This window comes from Daldinia childiae (genome assembly GCF_008694065.1).
Source record: "Daldinia childiae strain JS-1345 chromosome Unknown Scaffold7, whole genome shotgun sequence".
Classification (NCBI taxonomy): Eukaryota; Fungi; Ascomycota; class Sordariomycetes; order Xylariales; family Hypoxylaceae; genus Daldinia; species Daldinia childiae.
The window spans coordinates 1,254,820-1,266,718 of NW_022984648.1; the positions used below are offsets into that span (position 1 = coordinate 1,254,820).

The window sequence follows — 11,899 nt, forward strand, 5'->3', positions numbered from 1 at the left end:
GACGGATAGATACCGTATCTGCCGGAGGGGTAATATAGTAATATGTTGTAGAGAATGGCTTCGCCGAGTGGGCATAGTCATTGATGATCTAAATGAGTAGAAGAAAGGGGGTGGAGCTACCAGCGTGTAAGGCCATGTCTGAGATCTGAATGAAGTTGTATTCTCAAGACATTTCTGCAAAAGCAGATATTGTATGTTGGTGATATAGTTTCAATTGGCTTCTTTCTCTTCTTCTCTTGTTGATTAGTAATCATGTATCTTGGTTAAATCCTATACCGGGGAGAGTTACTTACGACTTTCTTCACGCCGCCTGAGGCAAAAGAGCAATAACTCTAAAAGAAGAGCGTGATGGAAATAATAGTAGAGTGGAAAGTGAGTAATTGTGGAGATAGGCAACGACGTACGGGACGCGCAGCTGTTCCATAGGTATAGATGGGTTGGAAGGTTGTATTTTTGAGTTGAGGTACGCAAATGACTTCAAGATAGCTTGGTATAGAACCATTTTGTCTTCTAGTTAGGTAGGTATTGCGAATTGAATATGATAGTGTTAATATTGTTATTGAAGTTGTTATTATTAATTGTTGAAAGTTGAAAGAATTTAATCTGAGAGTCTCGAGTTTTAATTATGCAACCTTCTCTGTTTGGGTTGTAACCTAGTTGCCTGCGCCTGCGCCTGCCTTCTGCCAGTAGCTGTTGAATGATGCAAGTTGTTTAGTGTCTAGCACTTACTTTTCTGTTATGCGGTTGATGGGTAACCAAGGAAAGAAGTGGTTGGTATGGTTAAAATATTATGTACCTAACCCCCCTTAGTTGATCAGGGGCTCATTGAAAGAGGGGATAGGTGCGACACTAAACCACGATATGAACACAAAGTTTAAGTTGTGTCTAGAGAACGACTTCCCGACCCAGGAATTCACTAATTCCGACGGGGGCACTTCTTACATCTAGGTAGGGACGCCTGTATATGTGGTTTCTATAAACTTAAAATATACATTAACTACCTAGGTACATCTACATCTTATAAAGGCGGTAGTTCCTCCCTACATATCGGGCACTGTAGCCTAAACCGCATCCAACCCTCAAGGCAAGCGCTGTGGAAGACATGTCGGCATGGTGTTACCATATACGCGCGACGAGCAAACACACCTGCCACACCTCCTGCCGTTGGATCGTCGTCTCCTGCTCTTACAACCGGTACTTCTAGCACTTCTCTACAGATAGCGCAGTCGATGACATGTATATTTGGGCGTTTCTTATCTTTGCTTGTTCCTTCCTCGCCTGTCCTTACCCGTTCTAACGGGCTATTGGGCGCAGCCACTAGACCGATTGGCAGCCCGCCCGCTTCAATATTATCCTCACGGAGCACAGGGTGGTACTCCCAAGCCTCCGGCATCCAGCCTTTGGGTACACCGAAGCGAGGTCCGAGGACAGACTGCGCGGCTAATATCCATATCTGGATCCAAAGCCAGCCGGCGAGCGTGATGAAAGCAGTCCAGTCGGGCTCCGCGAAAGCGAAATTATTTGGTACGATGTAGAAATACGCGATGGGTAAGAGGCGTAGAATAGACTGGCCGATAACGAAGCGCCACGATAGCGCTCTACGGCAGTTGCGGTACACATTGCGATAGATCTGTGGGATCCATAGGGAGAGGTAGATGAAAAGCACGATATTGAAATACCCGGCACGGATGCTAGGCCGCCAACTTGCCGCGGCAAGACTTAGGAAGAGGATAGTAATCCCAATGAGTAAGAGGCGGCCAAATACATTGCTCAATTGTGTCCGAAGATTCTGGGCAGTTGGCGCGGCAGGCCCTGCAGTTACTGGAGCTGGAAGGGTGGCATTGTTGGTGTTATTGGTTGTGACTTCGGCAATTTCAGCGTCAATATCTTGATCCGAAGGGATGATAATTGGCGGAGATGGTGGATGAGAGGCGGTGTTTGTAGTAGTAGTAGTAGTGGTGGTGGTGGTAGTAGTCTCACGAGCGTTGCTAGATGGATTTGGCGGGTTTACTACATTTGCCGCATTTATGAGCGTATTCTGTCGATCCCTCTCCCGTTCTTGTCGTCGCCATTCAGGCTCTTGGACCTTGTGAATCTCAGCTAGGAAAAATGTCCCAACAGTCATAGATAGAAATGAGACACATGTAATGGCAAGTGAGGGTAATAGCGTAGTCGATGCTGAGAAACTCCACGCAGCTGCCCCGGTGAAGAGCATACCATCGGCGAGTAACATCATGCAGCCAGTGTAGAAGCTAACACGACCTAACGTTGAAGGCGTAGAGGTCTCCCTCATTTGCATCTTGAGCAGTTGTAGTTGGCCGAATACAATCAACGCAAGACTTAGAAGAAATGTGCTGACGCTGTGGAGAAAGATTTCTTGCTTTACGCCGACCATGTGGTTTCCATCGGCCGGCGCATATGCTGGAGGGCCTTTTGTTTCGAGGAAAAAGGCACAATCAGGAGAATATACAACAGCCGACATCTGAAGCCGCGGTATTCGCCGGTGCCCCGTGCCCTGAGGGAAACGAAGCTCATTTTCGATATCTTGAATGGCCTTAGCTACATTTTCAGGGCCTGTGAGACTTGGTTGTACTCGTAATATGTTCTGATCTAGAGGATGGATTTGAATATAAATTAGGTATTCGCAGTGCGGAGATGGATTCCAAGTTTCACCGGGCTCTAAATTGGACGTCCAGGGATCTATTTGCTCAGTAAAGGTATGCTGCTCCTTTCTCCTGAGGGCTGCATCTAGGGTTCTGTTTAGGAGCGCTTGGCTAGATTCAAAGAAATCGGACCGGGTGGTAAGATGAGGCAATCCGAAAATACCGGCGAACTTTTCGCTCGTCGTAGTAAGAAGTATAGCGCCCTGATGTGGCCAGTGAACACCATGAAGTCGCATCTCCCAGCTACTCCCGGTACCTTCAACATCATCGATATTAGCCGTTGCCGAGACTTCCCGGGCCTTAACCTCTGTTTTCTTAAGTGATGTCTTGTCTATTTCCGCAGGTTCCGTCGCATCATCTTCGTTGTCCTCGATACGCATCATTATTTTCCCCTCTGTACCAGTTGCATTTCTGCTCCAGTCAGAGTTTGATGCCGCCCATGTAACATCTGGGCTGATCTGACTGAGGTTATAGCTTGAATGATATCTCGGCGAAGATGTATTCACCCTCTGCCACCAGCCGTGTACCACTCCCGTCGCATTTTGCCATACTGGCTGTGCTACCTCCGGAATTCCCACGGCATTTGTACTCCACTCCTCGCACCGATTCTTGAAACGCTGGAGATCCTCCCACACATAGCCATCCTCCTCTCGAAATCCCGTTAGGTTCAAGTACTTGGTTTCGGTCTCGGGCGGATCGTCGGGAAGCCGCGGTGAGAAGTCACCCCATTGTGTACTATTCAGTACTCCGAGAGCATGTCTCTGACGTGAGATGCGGTTTTTTATGATAGATGGACCCGCGATGAGCCCCGGACTCGAGTCTGGACTAGTAGCAAGCCAGAATATCAAGATGATGAGGAAGACGGCGCGTGCGTTATCTTGCGGCTGAGGCATCGCAATGTATTGTTTCCATCGTGCTTAAAGCATTCGTATAATATCTAATTTCTCTAGTAGAGAATCTTTAAAATAGAGTAGACTAGTTAAGTTCTTGTTTTATAAAGTCTAGCGAGTATGAGATGAATACTTTGAAAGAATGATAGCTAATGGGCAGTTAAGACGACTGATTTGATTACCTAACATTTGGAGAGCTTCAGTACGAAGCAGCGAAGTACCTAGAGGCTAGTTCTAAAGCCGTTAAATGACATACATAATCGATAAGCCCCACTACCCTGTACCCATCTATGTATAATCTGTGTTGGGTTACGCGCCGCGCAATTGACAGGTTTCTACGTTTCTACTAACTAAAGTACCTAAACTTAAACAAACAGAACTCCGTTGCGTGCAAAAGTAAACGCCAAACAGCTATCTGAACAGCTTTACACTTATAAACAAGTTCTATTCCTCAAAATGTCATCTAAAACCCCAGAGGATACCAAGAAGCAGACAGGCAACGTAAGAATATCTACTTGTGGTACTCCACCAAGAGCCCCAAACTAACGCGACTCAGAGCTCGGACGAATTGACCACAGTCGTTGAAGAACTATTAAACTCCCTATCAAGCAAATTTGACGGTGTCTCGAGCGAAATCTTCGCTAAAAGTAAGCATAGCCTCTACTTGACGCTTTAGATTGCCGTATAGCTTTCTGGAGTTTCGTCATTGACGCGGATATAGTGGACGATATGGCGCGCCGATTGGACCACCTCGAAGCCTCACTCCAAGCTAACGACGAAAACGGCGCAAATTCATCACCCAGGACATGATAGGGGTAAAGGGTAATTGGAGGTTATTCGGAGCATCGCATGGCGTTAGGGGAACGGTTTGGTTCATCATGGTTTGTATAGGACAGACGATACTACAACTAGACTATACAATAATACGCCTTTTAGATTACGCACTTTCTTTCGTTATTCGTTATAAACGTTACGATACGCCAGCTCGACTTGGTTTGTTTATGACGAGTCATACTATAGCTCTTCCTTCTCATCGTCACCTGTGACCGTCTCCTCAACCTTCTTAATAAATTGCTTCAAGATGTTGGTCTTACTCTGGAACTCATCCAGCTTAGAAGGAGCCAGGCCGCCCTTCTTGATAATACCATCTAGACGAGCCGACTCCTTCGCAACATAGCCCTCGTTCTGCGACAGCTTGTCAAACACTCTGATATAGTATTGCGCATACTTGTACTGCGCATCTTCGGCCAAACTAGCAGCAGCCTTCTTGGCCTCTGCGGCTAGGTCGGCCAACTTGTCGCTACCAGCAGCATACTTCAATGCGATGTGGTTCAGGGCGTCGATGGTACCTCCGGTCGCATCGAGGCCACCGCCGGGGACACGGTGAGTACCGGTCTTCTCGTTAAGGAAGCTAACGAGGTCTTTCTCGCTTCGGCCGCCAGAGTAGGGTTCGCCTTCGGTAGAGCCCTTGGGGAAGAACTTGATAGTCGGGTAAGAAGAAACGCCCTGCTCACTAGCAGTTGCTTTGCTGTTGTCAGCTTCGGCATCAACCTTGGCGATTACAACATTGGGCTCGTTAATGAAGTCCTCGGCTAGGGTCTCCCAGGTAGGAGCTAAGGACTTGCAATCTGCTTAAAGTCAGCATATTTAGAAATCATATTGGATAATTGGGTAATACGTACGACCGCACCAAGGAGCAGTGAAAGCAACAAGTACGTTCTTATCGCTTCCAACGATCTCTTTGAATGTGGTGTCCGTCAACATGTTCACCTGGCTAGGCATCTCCAACTTCTTCTTAGCCTTTAGGCCGGTCTTGTCGGTGATGAACTTGGTCAAACTTTCGAGATCCCGGCCGCCCTCGTAGTCGGTTGGCTTGTTACTCTTGCCGTCGAACCACTTGAGAGTAGGGAATCCTTGAACACCATACTTCTGGCCTAAGGACCTTTCGGCATCGGCGTCTACCTTGGCAATCTGAACATCCTTAGAGGTAGCGAAAACCTGGGCTAACTCTTCGTAGACGGGAGCAAGGTTCTTGCAGTGGCCGCACCAGGGGGCAAAAAACTCGACAAGAGTAGGTTTGCCAGACTTGAGCACGACATTGTCAAAGTTGGATGGGATGAGATCAAGGACTGCCGATTTGGCTGCTACGGCGGCAGCTAGCCCGGCGAGCACGAAGCTCTTTACTAAAACCATTGTTGCTTTGTTTCACAATCGTCTATTATATAGGTGTAAGAGAAAATATGGTATTGAGAACAGTATGAGGAGAAGATGTGTAATGTTGGTTAGGTAGTGCTATTCTACCGTAATTATGAGAGTGTGGTAAGTTATCAATTAATGCTTTGAAATACAAAGCAGAAGATGCCACTTTGCAACGGGCAGAACGGGGTGTGGGTGAATACCGGCTGCATCATAGCTTATTTGCAGAACCTGGTAAAAGTCGAGGGGGATTATCGATAAGATTACTTAGGTACCTGATAAGACACGTGTGTGGCAATGGTTACCTACCTCCCAACATTTGATGTTTCAAAGGCAAAAGAGCTTTAATATCAGATTATGTAACTAGCTAATAGTGGGTCAATGAATTCTTTGAGGGTCGGGGTGTGAGTACGTACCTAATCCTGCTAGTATTCAACCCCTGCAACCCTTACGCGAACCACACACAATTTTCCACTCTCAATCCATAATCCTCCAAAAAACTCGCGAAAGTTTTCCGAATCGTAGTTCGACATCCAGCAACATACCGCAACCCGACCGTTCGTGATCACCGTCATCGCAACACCACATCCGACAATATGTCTCACGAATCCGTCTGGAACTCGCGCCCGCGAACGTACGGCAAGGGCTCTCGTGCCTGGTATGTCTTGATATTTTTGAGGACTTCTATTTCGGTGAAGTTCATTAGCTAACATAATGTAGCCGTGTCTGCACCCACAAGGCCGGTTTGATCCGCAAGTACGGCCTTAACATCTGCCGTCAATGCTTCCGTGAGAAGTCCTCCGACATTGGCTTTGTCAAGGTACGAATGAATCGGAAACGATACGATGTAGGCAACGAGACTAACTCCCCACCTAGCACCGATAAACGCCCTCCGGAATGTGGCTTTCTTTCCTACCACGATATCTCTCGTCAGGCATCGTCAATGCGACTGCGGAAATGGAGTTGTTGGTTTTTCATTAGGAACAGGGTTGAGCATTTGCCTTGAGGCATTGGTATAGGCTTGCGTGGATGGGAAATGAGTAAATGGCTCTTCGGTTCGACTAGACAACTAAACCACCACGACAATGCTTACGAGAATTCGATGATATTATCCGTTCTTGCACCGTATAAAATGTGACGATTTTCTTTCAAGACCTCCGATTCAAATCCGAATAAAGATCCCGTCATCTCTCAAGGGGTAGACACCTACTAGTTCATTCCCGAACTAGGGTGAATTGAGAGAAATGGTTTTATTCGCTCGATATCAGAGAGGGTTCACTGTAGCTTGCTAACTGAAAGTTCTATAAAAAGTTGCCCAACTCCAATGCTTCTTAAGACGGATATGACCATAAGGGAACAAGGCAAAGACGTGGCCTAATTTTGTGATCTCTTTCAGCATTCAGCACGGTCCACGACCAGGCCCAGAAGTCTTAAATGATATGATTATTTTAATCCCGAGCTTCACATATTCAACGCTCCGCCTCAAGGATGAAACTGATTCGAATGTTGACACTTGATTAGGCAACATTTACCTAAATCCATCTGTCCTTCCAAGTCAACCCGCTCTCTCAGCAGAGAACGGCATAACTCATTTAGGGGAGAATGGCCTATGGTCGTGATGCCAAGAACCGGGAATACCAACGGGTGTAGTGGATTTTAAACTATATGCGTAAGTGTGATAATCTTTATATTGTTCATGATAAGTTTTCATGCGACTGAGCAAGTTCCACTATTTGGATATCATGGATCGTTACACAAAGCCGCAATGGTGTTGTCGAGATTGAGTTATATCCCGAGTATTCCCATCTTTATTCCCATTGACCTCAATCGAACATATAGATTTATCTCAGTTATCCGCATGTTATCTGGGGACTGATTGGTTTATTCGGACCGTCCCGTCATAGTAAGTACTACCCTGATACCGTTCGGCATTCAATTACCCTGGTAATTCAGTATATAGGTAATAGCACCTTCAATAGAGCCGTCACTGCTATGTCTCGCCTATAATTCCGTCTCTTAAATAAACATGTATACATACATGTGGATGCTACCCACTAGGAAATAAGGGGGTGTATTAGGTATGCTCCTACCTTAGTATCCCCGGTACGTATCCGAAGGAACTATGCGCTTGCCTCAAAGCTGCAACAAGGTGAAAGAACAGCAAGCAGGTCCCTTAGACAAAGGGCATTCACTGCACGCCTCGACCTAAAAGGAATAAAGTTTTTTGTTGGCCCAAGTAGGATATATCTGTAACAATGTCCCGTCATCCTAGAGGCAGGAAGATACGGCTTCTTTTAGCAAAGCAGCCACAGTCCTACCTGTACCTTCACCTTCACCTTCATCTTTTCTCTCTAGCATTTGGTTTACTCTACGAACCATGGCAGGCTTCCACGAGTTGATACCGAATGTCGTCAAGAGGAGAATAAACCAAAAGCGTCCTCTTATTAAGACTTGTCATCCGGATCGTGCTCCTATTGAAGTGACATTTGCTATCCTCGACAATGCTGTCAACAGGGCTGCCTGGTTCCTCACCGAACACCTCCCTTCGGACGAGTACTTCATTTGGATGTCTCAGAGCGATGCTCGCTATATGATATGGATCATAGCTGCCATGAAGACTGGAAAAGTCGTGGTGCTTCCGTCTCTAAGCAATCGAGTCTCTGCCAATCTTCGCTTGTTCGAAACAGTCGGAGCCAAGCATATGCTATACGGACCTGAGTCGTCAGGGGCACTTGCAGAACTCATTAGTAAGGCCAGTCCAAATGTGACTGCTAGGCCAGGCCTATCTCTCGAAGAAATCCTATCCCCAGAACCTGTTCCCGACTACCCCTTCGACAAGACCTATGATGAGATTAAAACTAAGAGGTTTATGGGCTTACACACTTCTGGAACTTCAGGTCAGACTATTATTTCAAGTTCAATTACTATTATTTCTCAGTATCTTCTTATTTACCTTGTATAATTATATCTTATTGCTTTCTATGGCCGCTTTGATATGTGAGAATAGGTGAATTTTTTCGTTTAACTGAGCTATACTTGTTAACAATACTAACATGTTCTCATGTAAAATAGGTCATCCGAAACCAATCTGGTGGACGCACTCCCACCTCGAATGTCTATTCTCTCCCCTAGAGAAGGGTGTCTTTCCTAAGGGTGTCCATGTAGAGAGACCGACATGTAGCACGCTTGCTAACCACGATGTTCTCGTCGTCGGGTCACAATCGCATGTAAGCCATCTTCTTGTACATTCTTTGGGGTATAAACCTATATTCTAACTCAGATAGGCCGGCGCCATGTACATCACTATGGTCGCGCTACATTCCGAAATGACAGCAATCCTCATGCATCCCGACGTTCCCATTAGTCCAGCCAGTATCACAAATGTCATCAACCAATCCGGTGCTAACAGTCTAATTTGTCCAGCCGTGCCTATTGAGAATATGCTAGACTACCCACCCGGCCTCGAAGCTTTTTCGCGCCTCAAGCATATCGGTTACGTAGGTGGACCTATTAACCCTGTTCTCGGTGCTAGGGTCGCTGAGATTACACCGCACCTGTATAGTCTCATTGGGAGCACGGAGGGCGCCTTGATGCAGATGAACTATTCGCCCAATTCGGAGAACTGGGACGCGATACGCTTTGTTGAGGTCGGTCAGCGCATGGAGGAGGTCCTCCCTGGACTGTACGAGCTCGTCTTTCCCCGTACTGCGACCATCGACCGCCTCTACGCATACTTCCGCTCCTACCCAGATCTCGAGCACGAATATCGTACGAAAGACCTCTTCTCCCCAGTCCCCGGCCAACCCGGATGGTGGCGTTTCCGCGGTCGCACTGATAACTGGGTCGCTATGGCTAATGGGTATAAGATGGACCCGACAGACTTCGAGGCCATCGTGACTGCACACTCGGACGTCCGCGGTGTTATCGTGGGAGGCTCCCACCGCTTCCGGTTATGCATGATCGTTGAGTTGCACGAACACCTCCTTCCGACAACTAACGAAGAGGCTCAAGCCGCGCTTGAGAAACTATGGCCTACAATCCAAGAGGCTAATAAGTCCTCCCCAAAATTTGGACAGATTCCTCGCGAGCTCGTTTTGTTCGTTCGCCCGGGCAAGCCATTTTTGCGTGCTGGAAAGGGCACTATTCAGCGGCAGCTCACATTGCAGGCGTATGAAGACGAGATCGATGCTCTATACGAGCGCGTTGAGAGCGGCATCTTGGTCAGCGACTTAGACCCCATTACTTCACTCACACCGGAGGGTCTTACGCCCGTACTCACGCAGCTGTTCCAGCAGGCGCTTGACTCGCACGATATCGATACCGATACCGACGTCTTCGCACGTGGGCTAGACTCTAATGGTGTTACCCTTACTGTTTCGCGGCTGAAGGCTGCACTACGTAGTTATGGGCTATCTGAGGACATTTTGCATGGCATCCACATCAGTCTTTTATACAGCTCCACTACCGCGCGATCCCTCGCTCACACACTGTCCGCATACCTTGGCGGTGGAAGTGGCAAGGACAAAGCGGAAACTCCAGATGGTGGCGTTGAGGATATGCTGGCTAAGTACCTCCCTGTCTCTCAGCACCCTCGCGCTCAGGCTATTATCTTAACAGGATCTACGGGATCTCTCGGGACATATCTACTTGCGGCGCTACAAGCACAGCCCGAGTCTCGCGTGCGCCGTATCTTCTGTCTGAACCGGGCCGCAGACGCAGCATCCAAGCAAGCCACGGCTCTGAAGTCGCGTGGACTTCCACCAGCTCAGGAGTCAAGCGGCCGCGTAGTATTTTTCTCGGTTAAGGACTTTGGCGCGCCCCGCTTGGGCTTAACACCTAAAGACTATGGTTTACTCCTAGCTGAAACTACGGCCATAATCCACAACGCCTGGCCTGTAAATTTCCTTCTCCCACTACAGTCCTTCGAGCCGTCGATAGCAGGACTAGTACACCTACTTGAACTCGCGAAGAATGGCGCACGGCGACCGGCGGTGCTTTTTGTGTCGAGTATCTCAGCGGCGATGGGTACGGCCCGCGATGTTCCGGAGGAAGTTCTTTCCGAGCCAGCGGAACTTGTTCTACGACAGGGTTACGCGCGGTCTAAATACGTCGGTGAGCGACTGTTAGATTCGTGGGCGCTATCAGGTACAGCAAATAAGCGACGCGCTGCTGTCCTGCGCGTTGGTCAGGTCGCGGGCCCAGTGGCGGCAGGAGGTGCTTGGAACCCCTGGGAGTGGTTCCCGAGTCTGGTGCGCAGTTCCAAATTCCTAGGCGTACTGCCGCGTAGTCTCGGTACAAGTAGCCGTATTGAGTGGGTGCCAGTAGACGAGCTCAGTAAGATTATTCTCGAGGTTGTTGACGAAGTAACCCGTACCGACGTCGAAGACAGCACTTCTTCTGAAAAAGGCAAACAGAGGGGCGCCAAAGTATACAACCTCGTCAATCCCCACGCCGTACCTTTCTCCAACCTTATCCCTGCACTGCAGGAAAAAGGCATCGCAGATAAAGCCATACCCCTCGAGTCCTGGATCGAGGCTCTCGAGCGTAGTAGTTACGAGCGGAAGACGAGTGCGCAGGATAACCCTGCAGTCAAGTTGCTAGATTTCTATAAGTCGATTGTACCGCACCACGGCGGCGACGGCGTGAAGAGGAATGCAAATGGAGACGCTAAGAATGGGCGTGGGGGTAATAAAGGAGGAGAAGACGATTATACCTGGCGTGTTGACAATACCCTGCGTGCGAGTCCGACGGCGAGAGCGCTCAAGCCGGTGAATACGGAGTGGGTGAAGCTGTGGGTTGATCGCTGGGGATTCTAATTGATAGTGTGAAATGGTATATACCTCTTACCTATAGAGTAAACCAAATGTAAATTGCAAAGTGGATAAACTATAGAATATAAATCTCTTGATCTCCTTATATGAAGACAACCTATCTAATCTCAAATACAAAAATAGCGCTACTTACTTTCACTCTTAAGGTATTGCACCTTGTTCACCACAAAACATTCAGATCAAGCGCTTTCAAATTTTATCTTATTAGCTCATTATATAATACCATATGCCATGTAAGCGGCATCTAGTCTAATCAAATGCGGTGCGTCTATCAGGTGGTATCTCAAATATGAACACCCCCCAAAGCCCAAGATCAAAA

At 47.8% G+C, this 11,899-nt stretch overlaps 4 protein-coding genes across 4 annotated transcripts; 2 read left to right on the forward strand and 2 right to left on the reverse strand.

Moving 5' to 3' along the window:
* Positions 1–1,018: 1,018 nt before the first annotated feature.
* GL218_06632 (DSC E3 ubiquitin ligase complex subunit 1) lies at positions 1,019–3,556 on the reverse strand (the record flags this gene model as incomplete). Its single annotated transcript, XM_033583356.1, has 1 exon — positions 1,019–3,556. The coding sequence occupies one exon, from the start codon at positions 3,554–3,556 to the stop codon at positions 1,019–1,021; it is 2,538 nt and encodes an 845-aa protein (XP_033433506.1).
* A 453-nt stretch (positions 3,557–4,009) lies between these two features.
* Positions 4,010–4,363, forward strand: GL218_06633 (uncharacterized protein; the record flags this gene model as incomplete). The annotated part of the gene is made up of 3 exons (XM_033583357.1): positions 4,010–4,054; positions 4,110–4,200; positions 4,275–4,363. The coding sequence occupies 3 exons, from the start codon at positions 4,010–4,012 to the stop codon at positions 4,361–4,363; spliced, it is 225 nt and encodes a 74-aa protein (XP_033433554.1).
* Positions 4,364–4,567: 204 nt separating this feature from the next.
* GL218_06634 (Protein disulfide-isomerase tigA) lies at positions 4,568–5,746 on the reverse strand (the record flags this gene model as incomplete). The annotated part of the gene is made up of 2 exons (XM_033583358.1): positions 4,568–5,181; positions 5,236–5,746. 2 exons carry the CDS (start codon positions 5,744–5,746, stop codon positions 4,568–4,570), a joined length of 1,125 nt encoding a protein of 374 aa, XP_033433505.1.
* A 599-nt stretch (positions 5,747–6,345) lies between these two features.
* GL218_06635 (40S ribosomal protein S29) lies at positions 6,346–11,565 on the forward strand (the record flags this gene model as incomplete). The annotated part of the gene is made up of 3 exons (XM_033583359.1): positions 6,346–6,407; positions 6,470–6,569; positions 9,034–11,565. The coding sequence occupies 3 exons, from the start codon at positions 6,346–6,348 to the stop codon at positions 11,563–11,565; spliced, it is 2,694 nt and encodes an 897-aa protein (XP_033433549.1).
* Between the last annotated feature and the right edge of the window lie 334 nt (positions 11,566–11,899).